Here is a 27,976-nt window from a genome sequence, read left to right as displayed (position 1 = left end):
GAGGAATGAAGAGCCAGGCACAGCCCCTCCCTCTGGGGCATCAGTGACAACAGTCAAAGTGCATTTTATTGCCAACAGAACACTTCAGGAGGAAATGCTAACACAAAGCCAAGGCGCTGGTTCTGGCTCATTTTTGCTCCTCCTGACCTTGGCCAGTATCTGGTAGCCTTTCCAGAGCACAGGGTGAACGGCTAAAGGGCTAGGGCTGGGGCTGGGGCTGGGGCCGGGGACGGGGTGCGGGGAGCAGAAGGGCATGGCAGCTGCTGGCTTTGTCCTCCCAGCCTGGTCCCACCCCTCCTGCCGCTCTCCTCAGGCTCAAGGGACACACATTCATTCAAATCTGATGGGCAAAGCCAGGGCCTAGTTTGCTCTAGCTGCAGGGTCCCCTCCCTGAGGGCACTGGTCCAGCAGCTGGGTTTCTGGGCTTTTTCTGGCTGAGCTGGAGGGCCTAGGGCCAAGCCCACTCTCCGGAGGGCTGGAAACCACCCCTTCAGGTGGGCAGTGGGGCGCGGCCAGAACGGGGGAATGGAAAACAGGAAATGGGGGTGGCTGCAGATTCCAGCTGGAAATGGAAACTCCAGGAGTGAAGGCAGCGCCTGGGCCGCTATGTCTTCACCTCACTCCCCAGAAAGCGGCCCCTTCCAGCATCTGACCCCTCCTGGGGGCTCCCATCACGGAGGCCCGAGGGCCAGGCCTGAGGAGTAATGGGCGACATTCCTCTAGCCCACCCAGAGCTTGGTCTGCGGAGACCACGCAGCTGGAGGGCCTGGTAGAATCGGTGCCCCAGAAGGCCACAGACAGGATGCCTGACCCCCGTCCCATCAGCCGGCACGGGCTGTGTGCCTTCCGTCCATCCACGACCTTCAGGAGTCCAGAAGGCAGGGAGCCCCACGCTGGCCCAGTTTCCCAGTGTGCTGACTACAAACGTAGAAAGAAGAGCTCTAGCTCGGAATATTAAAAACACTCTATTTTCTGAAGAGTTGAGGCTCAGGCCTACCGGGTCCTGGCTGCACCCCAAAGTTCCTTCTGCAGGTAAATAAGAGACAGACATCCAGAAGCACCACCCACATGGCCCAGGACCCTGTAGGCTCAGTAAGGGCCAGGGGCCTTGAGGACACTGATGCAGACGGTGGGGCAGAAGGCTTGGGCACCAGGTGGAGGGGCAAGGCCCCTCGGTCCTGTCAGGGCAGTTGCAGAGGCCCAGGCCTGTCACCAGCCACCCTGCTGGACCCCTGGGGGGCCTAGTAGTTCACGAGTTGAGCTGCGTAGATGCCATCCTTTTTGTCAAGCTGCAGGGGTTAAAGGTGGGGGGTCAGTGGTCACGGCCAGGCTCCTGGGGCCCCACCTCTCCCTTGAGCAAGCTCCTCCCGGCATGTTGTCAGTGGTCCCTGACTTCCCCAGGGACGTGCACCATGTGCCTCTCTAGGGCTGGGGATGGCACCCCCATCCAGGAACTCCCCCATCCCAGTACAGACGGCACCTGGTGGTCCTGTCTGGGGGCCACGCTGGGCTTCTGGGCCAGGGGTGGTTTCTTGGTGGTTACACTTCGGGGGGCAGTGCTGGGCCGGATGGCCGCCGCCTCTCCAGGGCTGCCTGATGCCCCAGCCAGCACATAGTGTTGCTTCCGCAACTCCCCCAGCCGCATGCGTTCAGCCTCCAGCGTCTTCTCCAGCTCCAGGACACGCACCTGTAGCCACACGGCCTGCTCAGCCCAGCCCAGCCTCCCCAGGGAGCTCTCTCCTGGGTCCAGGCTTCGCTCGAGGGATGAGCTCAGAGGTCACGGGGCAGCCATGGGCGCCTACCTGGGTCTCCATCTCCTGCTTCTTCAACTTGATGAGGGACAGGCCGGAGAAATCCATGGTGTCTGGCCGGAGGACAAGGGGGTGAACATCTGGGCGCCCACCCCCATTCAGTCTCGGGAGCCAGCAGCCCTCGTTGGCACCTGGCACTCACCTCTGTCCTCAATCTGCTCCTGGCCTGACTTGGTGGAGGCCACCACACTGGCAGCCCTCTCATTGACTGTGCGAGAACATTCCTGCAGGCGGCTCAGGTGGGGGCTGTGCTTGTTGGCCTTCACCTGAGGGGCGAGAGGTCAGAGTGGGCCCAGGTCTCCCAGCTCAGGGCAGCAGCAGGCCTGGGCTTGGCAGCCACAGCCCAGGCCAAGCTGGGCCCAGAGCCCGGTGTGCTGCTGTCGGCGTGCAAGCTCACCTTGGAGGCCGCCACCAGCTGGGCCGTGCTGGCTGCGATCTCGTGGGAGCAGACGATGAGCTCCTCATACTTGCCCGTGTGAAGCACCACCTTGTCAGCCGCCTCCCTGCGGGGCAAGGGCCAGTCAGGGCCAGGGTCTCTGACCCCATGGACAGCTGGCACCACTCCACACCCCCTCTACTTTCTGCACCCTGTTGACCCCCAAACTGCTCCAACTGGCAGGAAGCAGCCCCCTGCACCCCCCTACCCAGGGGAACCTACACCAGCTGTGTGGCTCCCCAGCCCACAGCCTTGGAGGCCGAGATGAGGCCTTCGGTCCAGCGCGAGTTCTTGGCGTAAAATTCCTGCTGCGTGGCTGCCCCCTAGTGGCGATGGGAGAACAGGGCAGGACATGCCAGTCAAGGACACCAAAGGTGGAAAGGGGTCCACAAGGGCCCTTCTCCCCCTCACTCTGGCCATAGGGCAAATCCCTGAGGCCTCCCTGTGGTAGCGGATGGGGGGTCTCATGCCCAGGGTGGCCTAGGCTAGGGGTCAGGCTCCTTGTGGACTGTGCCCTGCTGCCGGCCGGCCCCTCACCCTGCCGCTCTCCACGATTTCCTTCTGCAGGCTAGTGGATGTCGTCACCAGGAGCCGGATAGCCTGCCGAGACCAAGACAGCAATGACTGGTGGCCCTCCAGGTGCAGACCCCCCCGGGTCACAGCCCCTCACCTTCATCAGGTCTGTGCAGGAGTTGAGGATCCTGGGGGAGAGAAGGAGAGACTTAGCTGCTGCTCTGCAGGACAGCCCGCAGGGCAGCCCACACGACACCATGGCGGGCCTGGCCACAGCAGGGCTCAGCAGCTGGGGAGAGAGTGTCTGCTCTGAGCCAGGCCTTCCTTTCCCCTGAGCAGAACAGTTGGGGGCAGAACCTTAGGGGCCATGGGGAGCCCACCTCAGGCTGGGCCTGGAGGGACAGAAGGGGGGGCTCACCTCTCGTTCACCTCCAGCTTCACCCCCGAGCTGGCGTGGCGTGCCTGGTTCATCATGTCCTGCACCCAAGAACAGAGCTGTGAGCTGGCTGGGAGGAGGGGACTGTGGTCCTGGGAAAGCCAGGGCTGCCTCCTGCCCTCTCAGCTCTGACCTCACAGGCCCCTGGAAAACACCATCTGTCCTCTGTCTGGAGGCTGAGAGCAGGAGTGGGTGCAGCCTGTACCCAACCCAGTTGGGGCCTCTGGCCCCCAAAGCTCCACAGGAATGAGGGGAGTCCCCAGATCCCGTGCTCACCTCGATCCTCCGCACGGCATCTTCAATGGCTGCGGATGTGGCCGCCATCTCCTTGTCTACCATGGCCCCCAGCTCCTCCTGCCGCACATCTAGGCTCTTGGGTTTCAGTTCCTGGTGAGGATGGGAGTCAGACAGGGGTAGCCTCCATCCCCTCAATCCCACGGGCAGCCTGGGAAAGAGGTTGGGGGCCACAGGGATCGAGGAGGGTGCATGGTCCCCACCCTGTGTCCTGAGGCTGCAGGCTCCACGCACAAACACCTGTTCAGCCAACCCAGAGGCGGGTGCAGAGGTCAGAGGCAGACCCAAGCCTCTCAAACCCACACTCAGCTGTGCCTCACCTGGCCCAGCTGAAGGATGCCCTGCAGGGGTGTCCGCACCAGGCTGGCCTGCATGTGCCGCAGAGCCTGCCGGTCCTGCAGCTGCCCCATGAGCTCCAGAGCCCGGGCCCCACACTCCCTGCAGGTGTCTATGAGACCTGGGGTGAGAAAGGACCGTGAGTGGAGCCCTGCTCCCACAGGCCCCACAAGGACCCCCAGGGTAGACAAGCTAGTGAGGCGGACAGAACCTGCCATCCCAGGACCCACTTACGGTCGGCAGGGTCGGTGGGAGCTAGGTGCGAGGTGGCACCGCCATTGACGATGGTATCCGCAGCCAGATGGGAGAAGCGGGTCAGAGCTGCCACCAGCGTGGAGGCATCTGTGCGGGTGTGTGGGGCCGAGGTTGGGGGAGGATGACACTGAGACACTAGCACTGGGACCACCATCAGTGGCCAGCTATCCCAGGAGGAGGAGGAGGAAGAGGAAAGGAGGGCTCGGCAAGACAACGTCCAGGAGGCAGTGGGAACCACACCGCAGTGTGTGTGGCCCTGGGCCCTTCAGTGCTCTGCCACCTGCAGACATATGGTGGCCCAGGCCCCAGAGGCAAAAGCCTATTTGTCCACAGGGCAGGGGTGGGTTCCTGGGAAGGAGCAGGCAGGGGGCATCTGCTTGGCTTCCCAGAGAGGTCCCTGCTGTCTGTAAACCTCCCAAAAGGCAAGAGGTGGCCATGGGCACTGGAACTGGGACACAGCCCCCGCCTCCGCGCTGCCCTGGCTACACTCACCTGCCAAGGTGGTCAGGTACTGGGCGTGGCCCTCCTCCAGGGCGCTCACGGCATCCAAGGCCTCCTGGGCCCTGCTCACCAGGTAGTCTGCAAGCACAAGGAGAACTGAGGTCCCTGCCACCCGCTGCTCAGGGCTGGGGATGGGAAGGAGGCAGGGGAGCGGCTGAGTGTGGCCCCACTGTCTACCTGGGGAGCTGGTACAGCGCAGGTGCAGGGGGTCATCCAGCTTGCTCACAGCATCCTGCAGGATGCCCGCGGCCTCGGCAGCAGCGCCCCGCAGCACTGCGAACTGCTCGTCCAGCAGCCTCTGCCGCAGCCCCTGCTCCTGAGACTCCTGGCAATGGGGGGTGAAGAGGGCAGGTTAGAGACCCTCCCCAAGGCCAAGGATGTGCCCCAGCCCTGGACCGACCCATGGGCCACCAGTTGGAGCCCAGCTGAGACCCTCACTGGTCGGGGGGTGGAGATTTCTAGAAAGAGGCTTCCCACAGTGCACAGCTCAATAATAAAAAGATAACCCAATTAAAACGTGAGCTCAAGGTCCTAAAAGACATTTCTCCAAAGATACACAAATGGCCAGGTAGCTCATGAAAAGATATGTAGCACCCTTTGCCATCAGGGAAACACAAATCAAGACCATGAGAAATCACTCCACACCCACTAGGATGGCTAAAATAAAAAGAAGACAATAAGCGTTGGCAAGGATGTGGAGAAACTGGAACATTCATGCGTTGCTGGTGGGAGTGTAAAATGGTGCAGCCACTTTGGAAAACAGTCTGGTAGTTTCTCAACAGGGTAACAGAGGTGAGACCCAGCAGTTCTACTGGGTTCCACACACATTAGCTATCTATCCAAGATAAGTGATGGCAGATATTTACACACAAACTTGTGCTCAAAGGCCCACAGCAGCACTATTTACAACAGCCAGAAAGTGGCAACAACCCCAATGTCCACCAAGTGATGAACAGATAAACACAATGTGGTCTGTCCACACGGCGGAGTACGACTCAGCCATAAAAGGATGAGGTGCTGACACAGGCTATGATGTGGTGACCCTTGACAACGTGATGCTCAGTGAAGAAGCCGGACACAAAAGGATGCATCGTGTATGATGCCCTTTACGTGAAATCTCTAGAACAGGCAGATCACGGAGAGAGATCGATGGCTGCCAGGCGGCAGTGAACTCAGCAGTGCTGCTGCATCTGGGGAGGCCATACCCTCTCTGCCAGCCGGCCCTGCAACTCGCTCTGCTCCTGGGAGCTGCGCTGCTGCTCCCGGCTCAGCGCCGCCTCTGTCTCGCGCACCAGGCTCTGCGCCGCCAGCAGGTCTGCCTCCCGCTGCCGCACAGCTCCACTCAGCGCATCCTTCTCCGCACTCAGCATGTCCAGCCGTGAGCTCAGCTCCGACTTGCTCTATGGACAGACATGGACACCTGGTATGTGAACAGAGCTCCCAGGCCCCGCCCACCCTGCCCCCACACTTACAAACTGGGCCCTGGGGGGTTAGTGATCACTTCCATTAGACTCAGGGCTCCCTGAGGACCAGCGGTAGGTCCTGTCTCCCATGTAGCCCCTGGGTCTGGGTCAGGGCTGCATCCCAGGATCACCGAGTGGCACCCAGGTATGGCCCGTTCACGGGAAAGAGGACCTGACTTCCACCCAGGACTGGCCCCAGAACCCCACCCCCAGTCATCGAAGCCAGATGCACCTGCTCTGTGTGGCTCAGGGCCTCCTGCGCGCGGGCCAGCTCTCCGGCCTTGGCCTCCAGCTCCCTCTTGAGCTTCTCCAGCTGGTCACTCTGCTCCTCCAGCTGAGACAGGACAGCGTGTCACTGGGGCAGTGGGCTGGGGATGCCGGGGCAGGGCCCTGTGCCACAAGGGACATACCTTCAACTCTGACTCCCGCTTCACCTGCTCCACCTGGAAGGCCAGCTGCTCCTTCACCCTCGCCACCTCCTCCTGGCTTTGCTGCGTCACCGTCAGCTGCTTGGCTGTGTCCGCGTTCTGCACGGGCAGGGGAAGGGCTCATGCTCTGCTGCCAACCCCGAGAGGCCCTGCCACCGGCTGGGATGGAGAATGGGCTGCACCTACCTTTCTAAGCAGCTCTGCGTGCACATGGACGAGCTCACTGTGCTTTTCCTTCAGCTTGTTGTAGCGCGCCTCCGTGGCACTGGCCTTCCCTGGGGGCAACAGGAGAGGCAGTGATGCCCCGTGTGAGGTGGCAGGGGCTGGGGACACACCCTTGGACCCCTGTGGCCGAGGCCCCACGTACTCTCAGCCTCCTCACGCAGGCCCTGGCTCCGCTCGCCCTCCAGCTGGGCAGCCCTCAGCTGGGCCAGCTCGTGGCGGAGCTGCTCATTATCCACCAGGGCCTTCTGCTTCTGCTTCCGCTGCTCCTCCAGCTCACCCTCCAGTGCATTCACCTGACTCTTCAGCTGCGAGATGTACCGCTGGGCCTGCGGGAAGAGGTGTGATGTGGGGCCCTGCCTGAGCTGTGAGGGGCCCCGGCCCCCGCCCCCGCCCATCCCCACCCTGGCACCTCCAGCTTGATCTTCTCCAGCTCAGAGCGGAGCATTTCCACCTCTCTCTTCAAGCTCTCAATCTGGAGGTCCCTGGGGACAGAGGTCCTGGGGTTCAAGTTAAGTCAACCAGAACAGTCAACAGACCCAACACAGGAACTTGTCTCCTCCTCAGTGGCCACTCAGGATTTGGGCACCTCACGGGTTCATGTTCCCCACCCGTGGCCTTTCCAGACAGAAATGTCCAGAGCACAGCTCAGCTGAGGCCGTTTCCAACCACTCCCAGCCCAGTCGGCTCCTCCAGCCCTCACCTGTCATCCTTCACAGAGCCATTGGGGGGTCCAAACGTCTGATCGAAGAGGTCAGCCACCACCTGCCACAGCAAATCATGGTGACCCCTGCCTCACTCACCTGTGCCCTCCAAGCCGGGCAGTGGGCAAAGGGAGGGCTGGCCACCCAACACTCCCGTTGGCCTCATGCTGCAGCTGGAGGACTGGGGGACATGGGCTGGGCAGGGGGCTCACCACTGGCTCCCCCGCGGGGGGCCCTGTGCTGATCTCAATGAGATTCTCCGGTTCCTCGTCCTCCGGGGCCTCCTCGGGGATCACCACCACCGGCTTGATGTGCTCAGCCAGGGCTGAGGCCCGCAGGAAGTTAGGGGGTCCCTGCAGGGGCGGCAGGTGGGACCTGCTCAGCTGTCCCCCAAGCAACCCTCCTTCCGCCATCTCCATAGCCTGTGTGGGGCCCAGCCAGGTGCCTGGGGTCCTCGAAGGGCCTCGGGGCCCTCCTGGGGGAGGTACCTCGGGCAGCCGGGGGATCTGGATGAGCCGCTTGAAATACAGCATGTCAGAGGCTCTGCGGAAGAAGTTCCTGAGGCTGCAGAGATGGTGGGAAGTTCGGGTTCAGGAAGGGGCCACGGAGCCTCTCCCCCACCGGCCTTAATCCTGTCCCTGTCCCAGGCAGTACCTGTGAAACTGCTCGTGGAACCGGTCCCTGTGGCCTTGCAGGGTGTCCGCAGGGAGACCTGGAGGGTGGCACAAGTGTAACAGGACTTCTCTGCACACTGCTCAGGGGTTCACCTGCCCTGCCTTGTTCCTCCGTATGCTACAAACTCACAGATCAGAGATCACCCGAGACTGGGCCAGGCCCGCTCTCCCATCGGGAGGGGGAGACCTGTGGGAGACGCTGTGGGAGGGCTCAGTTCAGACTGAGCTAGAGAAGGAAACAGCCAATGGAAAGGAAGGCGCTGCGGCCACATCTCACCTAACCCACACCTGGCTTCAGGAGGCACTAGCAAGCCGCTTTCACCAAACACATTTGTCCCGGGCTGACACTAACACAGTGGTTCTCAAAGTGTGGTCAAGGGACGAGACCCTTTCAAGGGGTTGGTGAGATCAAAACTCTCCTAACACCCCAGACACCTTTTGCCTTTTTGCGCTCGCACCCCCAGGGTGCCTGGCAGGAGATTCCTGAGAGCAGGTGGGGCCTCCGTCCTGGCCGAGCCAGGCATTCAGTTGTAAAAATGAAAACCGAGCCACTCACTAAGTTTTTTGCTTGGTAAAGTAGTGGGGTTTTTTGTTTTGTTTTGTTTTTTTCATAAAATGTATGTTATTTCTATTAATGGGTAGTGGGTTTATTACTGCCATTTTTAAACGAATAAACCTCTAATTTTTCGACTTTGTTTTTTGACAGTGAACGTCTAAGCCCCATAAACATAGCCTTCCGGGCCAGGGGCCGCCCTGGGCCACTCACAAGAGTGTAGCTTGAACAGGAGCTTGACCGTGTAGTGGTAGAGGTGGCTGCAGTCCTGGATGACCTGGATGAGCGGGGCCAGGCGGCACTGGCCTGAGGACATCTGGGATACGGCGATGGCCGTGTTGAGCTGTCGGAAAACTGTGCAAAAGGGGCAGGAGGAAGAACGTGAGCCCTTGGGAGCTGGGCAACCTGCCCAAGGTGGTCCAACTGCGAAGCAGGGCCCTAAGCCAGCTCCCACACACCAGTGTGCCCCCTGCCTCCAAGACAGGAGCCTCGCGTGCTGGTGGCTGCCCCAGGTCAAGACCAGATGCTCCCATGAAGGAGGTCAACGGCAACAGCAAGGTCAGGGCAAAGGAGCTCCAGCCCAGCTCAGCAAGGGCTTCCAGAGACCTCCACCTGGGAGCCCAGGACGAGGTGCCCGACTGACAAGGGTGACGGACAGCTCCATGCCCACGGGCCTCAAACCCACACTGAATGTTAGAACAGGAAGGAGGCTCACGATGGAGCACCCCAAATGCCTAACTTTACAGATGTGGGAACAGGCAGGGCTTCTGCCAAGTCACATGGCACTAGGGTCACAACTTGGCTCTGCACACCCCAAGTGACCCTGAAACCTCGCTTGCCCCCAGGGCCCATCTCCCCTGCCCCTGACAATCGGGTCTTGTATCAGAACTACCAAGTGGGAGGGACAAAGGACAAACATGAGGCTGCCTCCTCCTTGGCTGGCAGCTTCTCTGGGGCAGAGAGAAGAATGACAAAGAGCAGGCAGCTGGCCAGCACGGGAGAGCAGCCAGAGAGCCCCCGCTGCACAGACCTGTGCCCCGGCCCCTCAGGTCCTGCTCCCGCCTTGCAAGTGTGATGGGACCACTTGCAAATCTCTGCAGCAACAGGGGAGAGCCTGGGGGGGAGGGGCAAGAAGGAATACACAAAGTGCTGCCCCTTGCCTTTTTAAAAACTTAATCTCTAATTACATGTCATGCTAAGTATGTTTTCCTTGCAAAAAATTACAGCACACATAAAGTACTGCTTGGATCTTAAACACGTATGTCTACACTGTTCGGCAATCTGCTTGATTTCACACAGTAGAATGTTTTCTAGATCTTCCCGGCCATCCCAGATTCGACACGTCTCTCTTCCCGCCACCCTCTGTTCTCTGCTCTGCACAGACAGCGAGATGCAGCCAGGCCTCTGCCATCACAGATTCGACGCATGTCTTTCTTCACCGCCGCCCTCCATTCTCTGCTCTGCCCAGACAGCGAGATGCAGCCTCCGCTGAGGCATGTTTAGGACGTTTGTGTTTCTTTGCTGTTACAGGTCCTGAGGCAGGGAAGCCCCTGCACCTGTCACCTCTGCAGATCTGGGAATTTCTCCAGCAGATGCTGGTACACCCCTTTGTGCTTCATCAACACACCAGCGTCACCAGGTGGGGAGCGTGCCTGCGTGTGTTCACTTCCCTCGTGGGACCACTGCCTGCCCACACTGGCCTTCTCCCATGCCAGGGGTACCTGGCTCCTAGCTGGTGGCCTCTGTGCTGAGAGGCTCAGACTTAGCACATCTCTGCCAGGACACAGAGCCTGGTAGCCCGGTCCTGCTGCACAGTTGGGGCCACACCTTTGGACACCTGACCTCTGCTCTCCACGTCAGATCCTGAGCAGGCTCTTCCCAGGCACAAGGGTCCAACTCTGAGCCCACCTCTCACCCACTGGAACTGAATGCCCATCAGGCTCACCCAGCTGCAGAGGCCAGACCTGGGGACTCAGGGAGGCTGCCCAAACTGCCTCTAACTCCCAATTTTCCCTTAAGGAGGCATTTGCTTCTTGCCCTCTGATGAAGAGCACTGAGTCACCCATGAGTTGTTTTGAAGCTGCCACCCAGAACAATCAGTTCTCCAGCCTGGAAGCTGAGCCCTCTGAGATTTCCTGTCCAACAGCGGCCGGGTTCCCCCGCTAGGAAGTCTGACGTGACTCAGAGGCTTTCTAGAGCAGAAAATGGCAGGATGACCCAAACCTCTCTTTCAACTGGGCTCTGCAGATGGCCCAAGGCTGGGGCAGGAACCTGGCAGGGTGGCTCCTGTGCACACCTCCTCACCCTCCCCGTCTTGGGGCTGATGGAGTGACACTCACTGGATGGAAGGGATGGCTGAACGTGTATCCTGGATGTACCCGCTGGGGCCTGCCATGCTTTGGAGGGGCCAGGAGGCCCCATTACCTATCCCTGGAGGTGCAGGGACCCCAGGAGGGGCAGGGGCAGGGGCATTTCTTTTGTTTTGTTTTGTTTTTTTGAGACGGAGTCTCACTCTGTCGCCCAGGCTGGAGTGTAGGGGCACGATCTCCACCGCCCGAGTTCAAGTGATTCTCCTGCCTCAGCCTCCCGAGTACTTGGGAATACAGGCGTGCGCCACCACGCCTGGCTAATTTTTATATTTTTTTAGTAGAGACAGGGTTTCACCATGTTGGCCAGGCTGGTCTTGAACCCCTGACCTCAAGCGATCTGCCTGCCTCGGCCTCCCAAAATGCTGGGATTACAGATGTGAGCCACTGCGGCTGGCCAGGGTCATTTCATAGTGATCAGTCGGTCTGATCACTCATGTCTTTTTTCTTCTCGTCCCATCTCTGGGGACTTAGCAATACACTCAGACCCCCGAAACCCCTTTACGGCTCACCTGATTCAGAAAGCTTCAGCTCACAATCCATGTAATCAAACATCTCCACAGTGAGCTGGAAGCTATGCAAGAGAAGTGGAGGAAGAGATGAAAAAGGGTGGGTGGGCCCACCAACTCGTCCTGAGACCCCCCCTCCAGTGGGGATGGGGGCGTTGCCGACACCATGGCTCTGGTGAGTCAGCATGCCTCTGCCAGGATGACAGTCCTTCAAGTACACCCCACCCTTTTAACTTCACCCTCTGTCCTTGGGAGCATGAGCGTCAACCAACAAGGCCACGGACTCATTCAACTCCACTGCCCCATGCGGACGCCTGGGCTTGAGACGCAATAGGAAGGAATGGGGAAGCTGAGGGGAAGTGGCCATGCAGCCATGCAGAGTGACTCACATGTTGTTGACATCAGTCCCAGCTGCCTTCTCCAGTACCTCGTCTGTCACCTCCAGGCCCGCAGGAAACTGGGGATGCTGTGGAGAGAACCCCCACCCAGCGGCCACTGAACCAGGGCCCCCCCCCCCACCCAGCGGCCACTGAACCAGGGCCCCCCCCCACCCAGCGGCCACTGAACCAGGGCCACCCCCCACCTAGCGGCCACTGAACCAGGGCACCCCCCGCCACCCAGCGGCCACTGAACCAGGGCGCCCCCCCCACCCAGCGGCCACTGAACCAGGGCCCCCCCCCACCCAGCGGCCACTGAACCAGGGCCCCACCCCCACCCAGCGGCCACTGAACCAGGGCCCCCCCCCACCCAGCGGCCACTGAACCAGGGCCACCCCCCACCCAGCGGCCACTGAACCAGGGCCACCCCCCACCCAGCGGCCACTGAACCAGGGCCCCCCACCCAGCGGCCACTGAACCAGGGGTCCCCATGCTGGGCCCTGGGCCCTGGGCCCTGCTCTTGGCAGACCCAGGCTGTGGTCCACATAGGTGGCAGAGGGCAGTGGAGGGGGTTGGGAGGAGGGGAGCACCCGGCCAGGACAGCGAAGACTGAGGAAGCCCAGTGCTCATGTCCACGGAAACGCCTGGGGAAGCCCGTGCCCACGTCCACGGAAACGCCTGGGGAAGCCCGTGCCCACGTCCACGGAAACGCCTGAAGTGTTCCAGGAGCTTCCTGATGCCCTGGCTTCCCTGTCTCCCCTTTAGTCATAGTCGGGACAGGAAGGTGAATGGAAAGACTCATGGAGAGGACAGATCCCACCCTTGATGTCCCAACATGTGCCATAACGTCACAGTGGGAAGAGCCCACGGGCCCCTCAGCCCCATGCCTCCCCCAGGGAAACCACCTTGAGGTGGAAGGAGATCTTGGTCAGCAGCAGCTTGGTGTAGACATTCACCAGCTGTCCGTAGCGGTCATGCAAATGTCCCTGTGTGAAGACAGACAGGGTGAGGGGCCACGGCTCGTGAACACGTCCAAGAGTCCTCAAGGACCTGGGCATGACAGTGACCCACCACCGGGCACTTCTTCATTCAACAAACGTCTTCTCCCGGCCTCCACCCACCTCCCTCTCTGTCTCTAGCTTTTTCCCTTAATCTTCCTCCTTGTCATTCCTGCCAAAGAAACTCTTGTGAGAAGAGAGCTCTTTGTCCAGGGCAGCAGGCCAATTCTGAGCAGGGACGCTTTATTAAAGTGCTGGTGCTGGCAGGGAGGCACATCCCGACGGGCGCCTGGACACATCCTCCCTGCTCCCTCCTCCAGCCCCGTGGCCCCTGCGGCCGGGCCAGCTGGGCCTGCATCTGCAGGTGGCACCATGGGCAATGTTTTCCTCGCTTTAAGGGAAGTGAGTCAGGGCAGTGGTTCTGGGTTGGATAATGCCCTGGTCAGGCCTCCCTGTGGGTCCAGGGCCTGCCCTGCTCCTATGTCCCTGCCCAAGCAGACGAGCACCCCACAGTGCTCCAGAGAGAATCAGGCCAAGGCCCTCTGCCCACCAGGGACATCTCTAACTCCTGAGGTCTTGCAGTGCATCCATATTGCAGGCCCCCCAGGGCTCTCGGGCCTTACTGTGTCTAAGGATCATCCAGCAAGTGTGCTCAAAATGCAGACCTCCAGTCCTGATTCTTCAGCAGCAGGTCTGGGGGAGCCCAGGAACCTGCGCCCTGCCACAGGCTCTCTAACCACCACTGAGGTGCCCGGACTGTGGTGTTGCCACATTTCCCAACTCGTGAGGACTAAAGGGCCCGGGTGACTTCAGAGCTGGAGGGCCCACTGGTTATGCGTGTGGAGCGCCCTGGGCTAGGCCTTCAAAGGCAAGCAGCATCTCCTCATGCTGCCCCTCCCACTGCGGCCCCTGGGAAAACCCAGCCACCCGCAGGGAACTGCCCACAGGGAGCCACCCTTCGCTCAGCCCCACATGCTCAGGAAAGCCCTGAATGCCAGGCAGGACCTAGACTGGCTGGACCTACCCACAGGTCTCCGATCTCCCGGATGTTGCTGCGGTACCGCTGGCAGTCATGCAGCACCTGCAGCGCAGGGAACATGGGAGAGGGGGAGCGTCCAGGACCCTGTGGTAGGGCCCTGAGACACGCACTCCCCACCCGAGGCGGGAGGAACAGCCCAGAGCTACGGGGACAGGGACAGGAACAGGGCCAGAGCCCGCATGTCAGCGGGACAGTGCCCCAGCTCCGGGGAGCAGAGGAAGCAGCTGCTACTCACATTGGGGTGCCCGTCTCGAAGGACCTTGTGGAGGACATGGCAGAACTTCCAGCTGAGAATGGAGCTGCTGGGCAGCGGCAGTCCAATGGCGTAGGACCAGAAGGTGAAAGCCCCCTTCTCGTGGTGTGTGCCCAGAATGATGCCTGCAATGTCAAGGCCAAGTGTGGAAGCAGAGACTGGAGCGCGGGGGCTCAGCAAACCCGGCTGAGAGAGGCCAGAGCCGCCGGAAGAGGGCCGGCCCCCAGTCACGTGCCCATCAACCCCGGGTCACCAGAGCTCCAGTGTCCAGCCAAGGGGACAAGAGTTAGGGCAAGACAAGGAAACCTTCATTGGGCCCAATGGGGGCGTTTTTGTGATGAGACTGAGATGGGAAGGAGCCAAGCTGCACAGAACCCTCCTCCCTGGGCTCAGCGAGGGACCTTGTGATCCCGGCACAGCTGACCGCAGGCCACCTGCAGCGCTGTGCTGCTCCCACATCCACACCCAACTCCTGGCCCAAGAGCCGGCCAAGGATACGCCGGGCGTGCTTCTCCTTCACGGGGGCCTCCTGGGTGTTGATGGCTTTGCTGATGCTGATGGCCTGTGAGGGACAAAGGAGCAGTGTTTAGAGCCCCAGGCAGCCACCCCAGGAGACACCACCCCAAGGGGGAGAAGCACAATACTGAACAGGATTCTGCCTGGGTTCAAGGCCAGCGGAGCGATGTGGGAGACAGGAATCCCCTCAACCTAAGCCTCTGAAGGACTTCCCTGTGCCTGATCGATGCAGCTGAACTACACTGAACACCAAGAGCTCCAGGAGTCAGGGGACAAGGACCAAAGCTGGGCTATGGCTCCGGGAGGCCATCCTGCCCAAAACCTGCATGACTTGACTCTCCTGCCAGATGTGGTGCCCTGAGCCGCAGGTCATGGCCCAATGTGGTGTCCTCCGGCCCTATCTCCCCTTGGGGAAAAGCAGCTGAGACTGGAGCCCCCGGCTGGGGCCCACCTGGCCTTTGCGGCACCCCATGAAGGGTGCACATCACATTGTCCCCACTCTCTCGGGAGGCATTCTCAGGAAACTTAGGCTAAGCCCAGGGCCTGTGGCCCACTGCCCCATAGGCTGCCCCTCTCCTGGGTGGGGCCTCGCCCTGTTGAACTGTGTCAAGCTCCTGCTGCCACCTGCAGCCCAGCCAGGGGTGGAGGAAGGCCCGAGTGGGATCTGCAGCTGTCACCCGGAGCTGCGCAAGTGGCACCTTCACAAAGTGCCACCTGACCAAGGCCAGAATCTCAGCATCCCTCCCGCTCCACCTACGGCAGTCTCATCCCCTCCCCCACCCCCGGCTACTGCCTCCTTTTCCGAGAAGGCTTCCTGGACGTGACTGTGCTCTCGAGGAAGGCTCACGGCGGTACTGTCACTACCACCCAGCCCTGGCTCCGTGGGGCATGGGGTATTTCTCATGCGGGAACAGGTCTGCTAAACCTCTGTCCCCCACCACCAATGTCTGTGAACTGAGAAGAGCTGCCCAGGCCATGGGCGGGAGGGATGGGGCCTCGACAGATGCAGACACTGAGATAGGACATGCAGCTCCGGGCCAGCCTTTCTCCCCAACCCCCAGCCTCAGCCAGGGCAGCTGGGCTCCTGAGCCACAGGCTGGCCTGAGCCAGGCAGGCCTTGCAGGGCAGGGAGCCGGCTTGCAGGACAGTGCAACCCTCCTGCGCTTTCTCCCCAGACGCCACTGCGCTCTCCCACCCAGCACCGGAGCAGAGGACATCCAAATTAGGGTCTACTGTGGAATTTCCTCTGTGAGAAAAGCCAGCCCAGGAAGCTGGGGGGCCCTTCCTGGTGGGACCTCAGATGGGAGCTGGGGGACTGTGGGGCTGGGCCAGGCAGCCTCTGGGCCGCCCCCGGCCCCTAGCGCGATGCTGGCCCCCTTTCACACACAGGGCCCATTGTACTGGACCCTCCCAGGCAGGCGTCCTGGGGCTGCCCTGAGCCCTGCTCCCCGTACTCAGGAAGCAGCTGCGGTCCCATCTCAAGGAACCAGGACCTGAGGAAACGCACAGAGGCTCTGGTGGGCCTGATCCTGAGGGCTGCCCAGCCAGTGGACCCCAGGCCTCAGCTCCTTCCTTGAACAAACTCGTATCCACCAACTGTGAGAAGCCATGGCTGTGAGTGTCACGCCCCCACTGAGGCGGAACATTGCCCATGACAGCAGCGATGATGATGATAAGGATCCTGAGTGCCCAGCCCCAGCTAGGCATGGGCAACTCGCCTCCCAGCAACAGCCCAGGGAAGTGGTGACTAACTCATTTTCCTGGTGAGGAAACTGAGGCACAGAAGGCTTATATACTTGTCTGTACAGCTAATAAGGACAAAGGCAGGGTTCAAAGCCAGGTCTGTCTGATTCCACAACCTGTGTCCTTTAGTGACTCTGAACAGCCCCCAGGCAGTTCCTTCCGTGGGGAGGGGCTCCCAGGGCAGGAGGCAGGGGCTGTGACTTCCCCCAGCTCATCGGCAAGCAGCTGTCCCGTCACAAGCCAGGCGTCTCCGTCTCCGGGGTGTGTAACCCCATCCCCAGCTGCCGACACCTGAGCTGCCACCTGGTTCGGAAGATTCCTGGCAAGAAAGGTGGAGGCGAAGTGACTGGTGCAGACCTGGCACCAGAGAGGCTGTAGACACAGAGATGCAGGGGTTTCTCCTGACACTGAGGAAACCCCGGGATGGGGCTGAGATAGGGACCGTAGAAGCAGAGAACACATTCTGGGGGAATGGGCTTCCCTCTCCTCTTTGTGAGGAAAGACACAGTGAGGCCAAGGTGCAGCCACCCCTGTGTCCCCAGGCCCTAGGCTCCAGATGCCCACTCAGCAGAGCTCCAGCTCCCCACACCCGGCACTCTCACACCCTCCTGAGGCCGCCCTGTTGAAATCTGCACCTCCTGGACGGATGGACTCCGAGGGCCGGGCACCCTCAGACAGTGGAGTGTTTCCTTATTTATCACCCTCTCCCCTCACCCAGCAGTCAGCAACACGAGGGGAAGCAGATCGGCCTATAGGTGCTGCTGAACCCCCAGCTCCTCAACAGTGCCTGGCACACAAATGACTTTCATGGCAGGAGGGAGGCCCCAGGAATGCAGCGTAACGGGGCATGCCTTGGGCACATGGCATGGTCTGCTGTGCGCCTGGGCCTCAGTGCTGCCTGCTCCCCGCGCTGGCGGCAGGGGACAGGATCCGTGGCAGCAGGGCCCTCCCGGGCAGGGTGCCGGCTGGCTCTGGGAACACAGCCCCGTTGTGTCTAGGATGGGCAGATGTGTGCACCAGGCTCGGAGCGCCACACAAGGAGGCACAGTGCTCACACAGTGGGAGTCTGTGGCTGCTTCGTGGGCCTCGCCTCTGACCAGGCAGTAGCAGCTAAGCCCTGTCCCAGGAGAAGCCCGGCCAGGTCCCAGTGATGTCCCACCTACTCCCGTCTGCTGCTGACCCTCCCTTGCGGAAGTGGCTCCAGGGGTCTGAGGGACTGCAGCAGCGCAGGCGCTCAGGGGCTCACTCTGTGGTGAAATCCACACAGGGTGTCCTTGACACAGCTCTGCTCTGAGGCTTACAGTCCCGAGGCAGGTCCAACTGCCAGCAATACTTGGTTCTGGGTCCTGAGGTTCTCAACATGCTATCCTCATAGCTGCCGAGTGGGGTGAACGTAGTTCTCCCCATTTTGAAGGTGGGGACACGGCAGTGTGCCATGGGAGGTAGAGGGCTGCCCGGGACCATCCCTGGGTTCTCTCTAGCCTGCATTTGTGCCCCGTGTGGCCCCTCGGGCCAGAACAACCCCAGCAGCTCTGACACAGGCCAGAGGCTGGCTGGTCAGCTGCCACAGAGACACCCCTTTGGGGCGGGGCGCCGCAGCCTTTGAGGAGTGGAAGGGATTGATTATGGACCTCAGCTCAGGGTGGAAAAACCCAGTGCTAGAGAAAGGAAGATCATAAGGACACATGTGACCGCGCTGGGGTCTGTCCACTACTCAGCACCCACAGCTCCCATCCGGCTCCCAAGAAGCAGGGGCCTCACACAGAGCCTGGCAGGGCAGTTTCCACACAGCTGTGAGTGGCTGTGGGACCAGGGCTCTGCAGGGGATGCAGTGATAATGTGCAGCATGAAAGCATGAGGAGGGGGATGCTGTTCTTCCCACTGCTGGGCACAACAGGGAGGGGTGTCTGGCTGGGGCAGGGGAAGTCTCTGGAGGAAGCAGGACAGAAGCGGTAATGGAGGGGGACCAGGCGCAGTGGCGCACGCCTATAATCCCAGCACTTTGGGAGGCTAAGGTGGGAGGATCACTTGAGCCCAGGAGTTCAAGGCCAGCCTAGCAAGACCTCATCTCTACCAAAAATAATTTAAAACTTAGCCGGGTGTAATGGTGCACGGCTGTAGTCTCCTGCTACTCAGAAGGCTGAGAATTGCTTGGGTCCAGGAGTTCCAGGCTGCAGTGAGCCATGATAGCACCACTGCACTCCAGCCTGGGTGACAGAGTGAGAACTTGTCTCTAAAAAGTAAAAATAATAGGCCAGGTGTGGTGGCTCATGCCTGTAATCCCAGCACTTTGGGAGACCGAGGCAGGTGGATCACTTGAGGCTAGGAGTTTGAGACCAGCCTGGCCAACATGGCAAAACTCCCGTCTCTACTAAAAATACAAAAATTAGCCGGGCATGGTGGTGTGTGCCTGTAATCCCAGCTACTCAGGAAGCTGAGGCAGAGAATCGATTGAACCTGGGAGGCTGCAGTGAGCCAAGATCGTGCCACTGCACTCCAGCCTGGGCAACAGAGCTAAACTCCATCTCAAACAAAACAAAACAATAATAGAGAGTTCCACAGCAGCTGTGAGACACCTTGCGGAAGGGAGCTGGAGGGTCCGCAGAGACAGCAGAGAGGGGCAGAGTGAGGTCAGCTCCTGCCTGGTTCCACAGACCCTGCAGCTTTTCGGGGCTCGAAAAATCTTCGGAGTCCATACCCACGCCCCAGGAGCCACCTGCTCACAACTCTCCGAGCCTGCTCTTCTCCTGCCCAGTGCCAGCAGCAAGAGGGGCCTGACCTTTAAGGGCAGAGAGTGGGGACAAAGCTCAGGGGTACCCAGGGGCCCAGGGGGCAGGTGAGGCTCTGCAGATACACTCAGGATAGCTGGCATCGCCAAGTGTGTAAGAACATGCCCTATGCCATAAGGCCAGCAGACAGGTCTCAATAACCTATTAATGAAATCAATTTTATTGAGCTCAGCCTTGTACTGGGCCCTGAGCAGACAGCTTTGTTCTGGTGTTACCTCATTAATACTCATAAGGAACCTCAGAGCAGGCGGGCGGGGGAGGACACTGAGGCTGCAGGTTAACCACCTGTCCAAGGTCATAAATAACAAAAAAATGTGGGCCAGAGATGGAGCCCCTCAGGCCCCTCCCAGGCGGCCCTGGGCTGCATGGCCTTCACAGTTCAGGGTGCGGGGTAGGGCTGGGTGCGGGAGAAGTGTGTCAACGTAGACATCCTTATTGTCCCACCACAGGAACCCCGCTCCCCAAGGGCCTGCTAACATGCCTCCAAATTGGGAGTGGGCTCTGGATCAGGATTTGTTCAAATCCCGAGTAACGAAGGCCTTGGGGCTGGCAGAGCCAAGGGGCCTTCCCACTGCCCCCATCCCTTGGGGTGAGGGCATCTGCCTCTGGGCTGTGGCCTTCAGCTCAGTCCAGTGGCCAGGGGGAGCCCAAGCCCCAGGATACACCTGCCCTGCTTCCAGGAACAATCAGGCCAGACGGGGCCCACTGACTCGTGAGCAGCCCAGAGCTGCGCTGGTCCCTGGACCACCCTGGCGAGCATCTCAGTGAGTGCTGCTTCAGAAGAGGGGAGATCAGGCAGGGGACGCTCTCGAGAGGCTGCTGGCCCAGGCCTGATGTGGAGTCCAGATGGAAACAGACTGCAGGAATGGGCACTGTCAGCAAAGCCAGGCGACTGAGCTGGGAGGCTCCAGGCAGCGGCCGCCCCACACGCCAACCCCGCAGCACCCTGTGGCCCAGGAGGCTCCGGAGTTGTCTGTCCACCGATCATACTGTCCCCACCTCCAACCCCCGAATACAGGGACATCTTCCTTCCTGCTCTATCTCTAGGCCCAAACCAACATCTGGCTGTCAGCAAATCCCCACTGGGCAAATGGAAGGGTGAACACTCGAAGGAACAAGAGCTCTTTCAAAGACAAGTACTGGACGACTTCAGGGCACTGAGCCTCTCTTTCTCCAGCTAATAATTTATCCACTAGAGCTGCATAATAGAAATAACTATAAAACAATTTCTATTTTTAAAATCAACGCTGAAATGAATCAGACGTAAGCCTCCTTGTGCTGTATTATCGTGGCACCTAACAGCAGCACTTGGCAGGGACAAGAACGTTCTTCAAAGAGCTGGGGCACACGGACGGACGCTGGCAGAGCGGTGGGTTATTTTGCTTTAACATTTCCAAAGAGTTGGTTGAAGGACAGAGAGATCTCATTCAAATGCGTTTGTCCCCTCAAAGGCCATTGACAGAGCAAACACAGGGTTTCTGTAGCTGAGGAGGCCGGGATACAGCCACATGCAAAGCAGCGAGGTGGACAGCTGGGTCAGCTCCGGCAGACAGGAAGTTAGGGGCAACTGCTCCGCTCCATTTAACCTGTATCTCCCCTCACTCTCACCCAGGCCTGCTTGGTCCTGGCCACTCTGTCATTTCAGCGTTTAGGAAAGCTCCCGAGGGGAGCATGAGAGCCCAGGTTCCTTCCCCAGGACGCTGGTTACAATGTTGTCGCCTGACCCACTGCCATCTCCGCCCCAGGCTTTGTGGGTGACACCCAGTAGTAGGAGGACTGTTCCTGCATCACCCCTCTGCCAGGCTGGCTCTGGAAGTGACAGGCAGCCAGCTCGTGCAGTTTTGTTCCCTGGGCCCTGGTGACATCACTCCACAAACCCGTCTGTCCCAAAAGCCAGGAGCCTGAGTCACCTCCAGGCAGATGAACCTACTGCAGTTTGAAGATCATGTTTATTTTAGCCAGAGAAAAAACAATCTCGCCCCAAATAAACTTTTCTCCAGGCCTCAGTCATTCTCTAGAATGGATGGCCATGAGCCTTTCAGACATCACCAAGAAGACAGCATCAAAGAAGGGAGACCACTGGCCCCTGAGCATCCACTCATCCAGCCACTTACGACGTGGCCCTGCCTGAGGACCCCAGGGTAGGTGGCCGGTGCAGGTCTGGGCAGTTGCTCGGGGAGCTCAGCAAGGTGACACACTCCCACTTCTCAGGTGAGCCTGGTCTACACACGTGCCCACCCCATGTCTGTCTGCTTCCTCCCGCTCTGCTGGGCCAGCCGCAGTGTGTCAGGACAGATGTGGAAGCAGCACAAATAATGTCATGAGGACTGGGCAGCACAGAGAGGCTTGGGCAGGAGGACGGCAGCGGGTGGCTGCACAGAGGAGGTGATATTCAAGTCAGCATCGCAGATTACCAAGTTGGGCGGGGAGGGGGCGGGTAAGGGCATCGCCAACAGAGCAGCCAAGGCGTCTCAGGTTAGCCGGCTGGGTATCCCTGTCCCTCGGCCAAGCAGGCCTGGACTCCACTCAGAGGCTTTCCACTTTAAGCTGCTGGGATCCAGTGGCTAGCTGGGTTTCATTCACGAATGACCGGTGCAGCGCTGGTTGGGAGGCTGGCGTCTGGATCAGGTCAGAGAAGGGGCCTCGTCTGCGCCTGTCCCTATTCAGAGGGTGAGCAGTTCTGCCAGGGAAGGCTCTTGCTGGCTTTGTCCGCACCTCCTGAGGCTGTCGTCCCCCAGAATATCCTCCCAACCCTGGAGAGTCTTCATAATGTGGCACCTCTGGGCTCACTCTTCCAGGGAAGTGCTGTCCCCACCTGCCTGAGTCCCCCAACCTCTGTGCAGATCCACTTTTCTCCCCAACCGCCCCAGCACACAAGGCCTCCGCTTACAGCTAATCTAAGGGCACTGGGCAGAGCCCAACAGGGAGCTTGTTTCTTTCAGCCCAGCCTGCTCTTCCGAACACAACATAACAGCCAACACTTACACAGCATTCACTACACACCAGGCACTATGAACACCTGTAAATCTTCACAACCACTCCAGGAGGTATGTAATATTATTGCCCCCATTTTGTAGATGAGGAAACTGAGGCAGAGTGGTGAAGGGACAGAGCCAGGGGCTGAACCTGGAGCTTGCTCTTGACTGCCCTGCCATTCCACACGTGGCCACAGTTCGCATCTCTTCACCTCTTAGAGGGTACAAAGATGACTCGGACCTTCCTGGGGCATACCCCAAAGCTACAGGAACAGGCCAAATGGTGAGACAGCAAGCGGCGCTCAGGAATGTGTCACGGGCATCAAAGCACATCAGAGACAGGGAGGGGGAGGTCAGGGATGGGCGGCCCCTTCCCACCCCAACCTGGACCAAGAACAGCCTCTGGAATAGCTCTCCCAGGGAGGCAATATGCAGCCCAGGGGTCGGGAAGTCAGCGGCCTGCCGGGCATCACCACGACGGCATCGCCATGTGGGCTGATGGGGTGGAACCGAGCAGAGGATGTCACGGGGCGAGACAGCAGTGGGCACGCCCAGGAACGACGAGCTCAACGCCCGTGCCATGCTGCGGGCAAATCACTCCTATACACGTAAACGTTGCCCTTTTCTAAAAGCCACCAGATGATTCTAACACTTGCACTGTCCGGCACAGCAGCCGCTGGCCGGTGGGGGCTGTGAGTATTGGAAAGGTGGTGAGTCCAGACTGAGATCAGCTGTGAGTGTCCAGTACACACCTATTTCAAAGATTTAGTAGGAGAAAAAGAATGTAAATTCTCCTACTCATAATTTTTGTGGCAATTACATGTTGAAAGGGCTATCTTTTGGATATACTGGGTTAAATAAAATATGCAATTACAGTTAATCTCACCTGTTTCTGTTGACTTTTCTAGTAGTTACTAGACAATCTAAAAGTACACACATGGCTTGCCTCTGGTTCCTCCTGGACAACACTGCTCTACTGTGCGCCGGGGCTGAGAAGCCCTCAGTTGTCAATAAATGTTAATCTTGACAGGATTTTGGTTTCACGGGGGATGCTAAGCATGTATGTCATCGACCTGGAAAACTGGACCTACGAACTGTTTCCACATATTGCTGCCCTAGACAGTCCCTGCCCCGCAGGAACCCCTCACACCTGGGTAGTTTTATGTCTACAGTTAATGCTCACCTGCCAGACTTGGCTCACTCAGCAGTGGCCAGAGGCCTTGCAATGTAGTAAAGGGTTTCTCTCATCCTAACCTGAGAGGAATCTTCTGGGCTTGATCTCCATCCTCTGGGCCTGCAGCGGAAACTGAGGCCCAGTGAAGCAGAAAGGTTCACAGATCAGGAAAAGGCAGGACTCACCATTAGCATTTCCAGTACTCCTAACTGAGTCCTTCTCCATAATATGCTTCAAAGATGCTTTCTTCTCTAGATTTTAAACTTTTCAGCAGAGGGAGGGAAGGGAGAAAGACGGTTGGGCCGAGTATCTGCTGAGGCCCTGCTATGCCCTAGGTGCTGTTTCATGTTTACATACTGGATGTATTAGTTCCTTATGGCTGCCATAACAAATCACACAAACTCGTAGTTCTGGAGGTCGGAAGTCTAAAACAGGTCTCACAGGACTAAAAGCAAAGTGTCAGAAAGGCTGTGTTTCCTCCTGGAGGCTCTAGGGAAGAATCCATTTCCTCGCCTTTTCCAGGTTGTGGAGGACACCCATACTCCTTGGCTAGTGGCTCCTCCCCAGCAGCAGGCGGTGAAGTCTTTCTCACACGGCCTCACTCCAACCTCCTCTCCTGCCTCCCTTGTCCACATTTAAAGACCTTTGTGATTACACTGAGCCCACCTGGTAGCCCAGGAGCATGGCCCCATCTCAAGGACCATCTCAGCTGATGAGAAACTCTAATTCCAGCTGCAACGCCTTACTAAGTCATTAACATAGTCACAGGTTCTAGCTGCCACACGGTCTCTTTTATACCTTACAACAGCCCTATACGATAGCTGGAACGATCTGTATGGTTTTTTTTTCAGACAAGGACATAGATTTACGAGTTAAGCAACTTGCCAGGGACACAGGCTAGAGCCTAGGTCTACCTACCTACTAGTGTCTTTATGATACCACACCCTCTTTTTAAATGGTACAGGCAGTGTTCAGGTTCCAAATACAAGCATGCTGTATTTTGTAGTATTCTGTATTCAGAAAACAACAGCAACAAGACAATAAAAGTTTGTCACCTCCATATTGAAAAGGGTTTTTTTTTGTTTTGTTTTTTACCAAAGGGACTAAAGTCATAGGGAAGAAAAGCATACACTGGTTTTCTGGACATTCCCTGGGATTATACACACACACCATGCAACAATCACAGGCACCAGCTCCCAGCAGGCACATGATCGCCTCTCTTCACACTCCTGAGCGCTAACCCCAGAGATATTTGCAAACAGAGTGTGTCCTGTCAAAAAAGCTCACAGGAAAGCTATTATCTTCCTCCTGACCCAGGAGCCCAGGGGAGGAAAGCGAGGTTGGCAGGCTAGTGAATATTTAAATTCTAAGCCAGCCTAGTGCTCCTGCCACAGCACACAGTGCACAAGCAGCATATTACAAAGGAAGCCAGGTCCCTGGACTGCATGTGCTAATTTCTGTCCCGAAGGAGACATGGAAGTAGCAACCTCAGCTCTCCAGGTCCTTTTCCACCACGGGGCCTGGCTGGCGGCTCACCTGATTATTTCTGGGAACGATCTAATTAAATATTAACCACGTACAAAACCTCATTCTTACATTCCTCAATAAGTCACTGTGAAGACGAGCAAACCCAGACAATGAACTCAAACTCCATCTTTCCAGAAAATGGGGCCCGAGAATAGGTAAGTCCTGTGACATTCACCCATTGCAAAGTTACTCATTGTAAGTGGCCCTCTTAGCCTCTGAGAAAAACCCAGAGCAAAACAAAACAAAACAATCCACCTTTGGTGAGACGCCTGTAATCCCAACACCTCGGGAGGCCGAGGTGAGGTGGGTGGATCGCCTGAGGTCAGGAGTTCGAGACCAGCCTGTCCAACATGGTGAAACACCTTCTCTACTGAAAACACAAAAATTAGCCAGGTGTGGTGGCGCACGCTTGTAGTCCCAGCCACTTGGGAGGCTGAGGTAGGAGAATCACTTGAACCCGGGAGGCGGAGGTTGCAGCGAGCTGAGATCATGCCATTGCACTCCAGCCTGGGCAACGAGAGAGACTCTGTCTTTAATTTAAAAAAAAAAAATCCACCTTCTTGTGTATCAAACCAACCACTAAAATGTGTGGTCCTGTATCAGAGAGTCTCTCTTTGACACTCAGGAAGGTTGCCCTTCTTATCATTTAAGAGTAAGATCAATGAAGTTGGTCCTTCACATCCCATCTCCTCCATGTAGCAATCAGACCTCTTTATGCCTCCTCAAAGGCACGGGAAAAAACTCAGTGAATAAACAAAGTTTCTGACAACATCCAGATCTGTCTGCCAATTCAGGTTTTCTCCCTATGATCTACAAGTTCTTGGCACAATTATGTATTGGTGACTTTAAATTTTTTTAAAATGACGGGCTAGCCGGGCTGAACCAGTTCATGGTGATGAAGCTCACAAGGATAAATTGGTAATTTGCAGCCACCTGGGTTCCAGCACGTGGCATTTCTAAAGCCTTGATATCCTCAGGATTTATTATCGCTTTCTGGGTCAATCCCAAGCACAAAGGTTAGAAGGTCTCCCTGCGTTCTCTCTCATTTCAAAACGAAAGCTGTTGTAGAGTGCATGTGCTAACTAGATGTGAAGGCAACCGCAGAAGTCATCGCTCTCTGCAAGGACAAGTGGGACGGAACTTGCAAATAGCCGCCACAAACGCAAATGTCACCAACCTGCATTAGACAGAAGTGGGAGGGGTCCTCTGGCTTCCTTTACCTCTAGAGTAAAATTTTTCAGCCATTTCAGTCCTGGTTGACTTATTTTGGCAAATAAACAAGTATGCCCCCCCTCCACCGCCCATCCCCCAAGCCTGAGAGCACTTCAAGAGTTTGTAAAATAAAAAGCAACAGGAAACCAGAAACGCAGCAACGTCTGCATCGTGGGTCCCCGGCACAAACACAAGTACAAAACGCACACCCGCGCCCTTATTTAATTTCTAAAGCCTTCCCAGGATAGGCATCATCTGGAAGAGATACAAGCGTGGGAGGCGCAGGAAAGGAGCCCCAGGAAGTTTCTGTCTGTCGGGCGCCGGTATTTAATGAGGGGGTGTGCACCTATTTATACGTGGGCAGCGCTCGGGCAAACAAGTCTGGCGACATACGAGAAGCTTTTCACCCAGCAAATAATAGGAGACTGTGCAGCCCTGGGAAACTGCTCACGAGAGAAGGAAGCTGGGAGTTTAAGGAATTTCCTTTAAGGAAACTGCCCGTGGGGGCATCGGTTTCAGCGGGTAGGAGACGGGGGCAGGAGCCGGCAAGGAGAGGCACGGAAGGGCGGGGACCCCAGTCGGGCCGCGCCGGCCCCGGGAGCACCTGGATCCCCAGCCCCCTCGGCCCCCGGCGCGCTGGGCTCGCGCACACCCAACCCCGGCCCCATCTCCGTCCCCCGCCGCCTCAGCTCCGGCGCTCCCGGCCCGCGCACACCCTGACCCCGGCCCCCTCAGCCCCGGCGCCTCTGGGCCCGAGCGCCCGGCAGGAGCGGGGAGCGCGGCTTCCGGTTCACCTGCGCGCCGGTCGGCTCGGGCCGCGGAGCTCTCGGAGAGCCCGGGCGGACACAGGCCCTGCCCCCGCGCCGTCCCCTGCCCCTGGCCGGCGCCTCCCGGGCCCCAGCCGTTCGCGCGTGAGAGGACAGGGACGCCGCTTGCCCGCCCGCCGCCCGCCGCCCGCCACCCGCCACCCGCCACCCGCCACCCGCTCGCCTGGGTCTTGTCGAACTGCTCGCGCTCGGCCTCCAGGCTATGGCCCGGCCTGCGGCTCAGCACCCGCGCCGGCACGTTCTTGATGCTGTTCATCCTGCCGCCACCGCCCGCTCTTGCCCGGCTCCGTCCGCGCGGCTCACAGCCTCACGGTCCGGCAGCCCCAGCCTAGGCACCGCGAGGCCACCGCGCCGCGCCCGGGTCCGCCCGCCGGGGAGGAGCCTGCCTCGCCCCGCCCCCAACTCCAGGGCACGCCCCTCCCCCGCACACCTCCAACCCCGCCCCCCGCGCCCGCAAACGCCTCGCCCGCCCCCAACTCCAGGGCACGCCCCTGCCCCCGCACACCTCCAACCCCACCCCCCGCGATCTCGGGACACGCGCCTCTCCCCGCACACCCCCAACCCCCCAACCCGCGGCGACCCCGGCACACGCCCCGCCCCGCGCACACCTCCAACCCCCACCTCACTCACAAGGTTGGGGCACAAGCCAAAAGCCCCCCCCAGCTCCTCCCCACCTCTAATCCCCTGCCTAAACCCGGAGGGGAAGGGAGGGGGAGGGGGAACCCATCCCTCCTTCTTCCACCCAGGGTAGGGACCCCGGCCAATTCCCTCTCCCCACCCCTTCCCCGAACTCACTAAGTCTTGTCTGCACCAGGGCAAGATCTGGTTAATTGGAGAAAATCTGGCCTCCATGAGCCTGGTCGGTGGCAGCACAGATAGACGTTTTTTTTCCTTTTTGGTCTTAACGTATGTGTCAAAAGGCACACAATGACACTCTCCTCTCTTTGTGCAATTCTGACATAGCTGCAGCTGTTATCCATGCGGGGATGCAGGACGCATTTCCAGAGACGCAGCCGGCTCCGCAACCGGACACCTCGCCAGCGCC

At 58.9% G+C, this 27,976-nt stretch overlaps 1 protein-coding gene across 3 annotated transcripts; it reads right to left on the bottom strand.

Annotated features, from left to right (window-relative positions):
- Positions 1-44: 44 nt before the first annotated feature.
- Positions 45-27,976, bottom strand: HIP1R (huntingtin interacting protein 1 related). 3 transcript variants are annotated; one of them, XM_024256087.3, is made up of 32 exons: positions 27,727-27,976; positions 14,667-14,730; positions 14,151-14,293; positions 13,901-13,957; positions 12,784-12,864; positions 11,891-11,967; positions 11,505-11,566; positions 8,840-8,980; positions 8,054-8,111; positions 7,888-7,963; positions 7,612-7,752; positions 7,399-7,460; positions 7,108-7,180; positions 6,841-7,024; positions 6,660-6,748; positions 6,456-6,572; positions 6,278-6,379; positions 5,788-5,982; positions 4,760-4,907; positions 4,574-4,660; positions 4,061-4,168; positions 3,811-3,947; positions 3,473-3,583; positions 3,179-3,237; positions 2,918-2,948; positions 2,785-2,847; positions 2,470-2,570; positions 2,209-2,314; positions 1,954-2,077; positions 1,803-1,864; positions 1,481-1,687; positions 45-1,289 (listed from the first exon to the last, which is right to left on the bottom strand). In XM_024256087.3, the coding sequence occupies exons 1-32, from the start codon at positions 27,781-27,783 to the stop codon at positions 1,242-1,244; spliced, it is 3,171 nt and encodes a 1,056-aa protein (XP_024111855.2). In that variant the 5' UTR covers positions 27,784-27,976; the 3' UTR covers positions 45-1,241.

The sequence above is a fragment of the Pongo abelii genome, chromosome 10 (assembly GCF_028885655.2).
Source record: "Pongo abelii isolate AG06213 chromosome 10, NHGRI_mPonAbe1-v2.0_pri, whole genome shotgun sequence".
NCBI classification, from domain to species: Eukaryota; Metazoa; Chordata; class Mammalia; order Primates; family Hominidae; genus Pongo; species Pongo abelii.
The sequence above is the reverse complement of the archived record's forward strand: the minus strand, read 5'-3'. Positions and strand labels throughout refer to the sequence as shown.

What these genes read in the sequence shown, in the direction of transcription:
- HIP1R (XM_024256087.3), bottom strand. Translation starts at nt 27,783, where the DNA reads ATGGAGGCCAGATTTTCTCCAATTAACCAGATCTTGCCCTGGTGCAGA. An exon ending in GGCTCTGTGAAGGATGACAG is followed by an intron (nt 7,181 to 7,398) that starts GTGAGGGCTGGA and finishes CTCTGTCCCCAG; the next exon opens with GGACCTCCAGATTGAGAGCT. An exon ending in CCTGCGTGAGGAGGCTGAGA is followed by an intron (nt 6,749 to 6,840) that starts GTACGTGGGGCC and finishes TGTTGCCCCCAG; the next exon opens with GGAAGGCCAGTGCCACGGAG.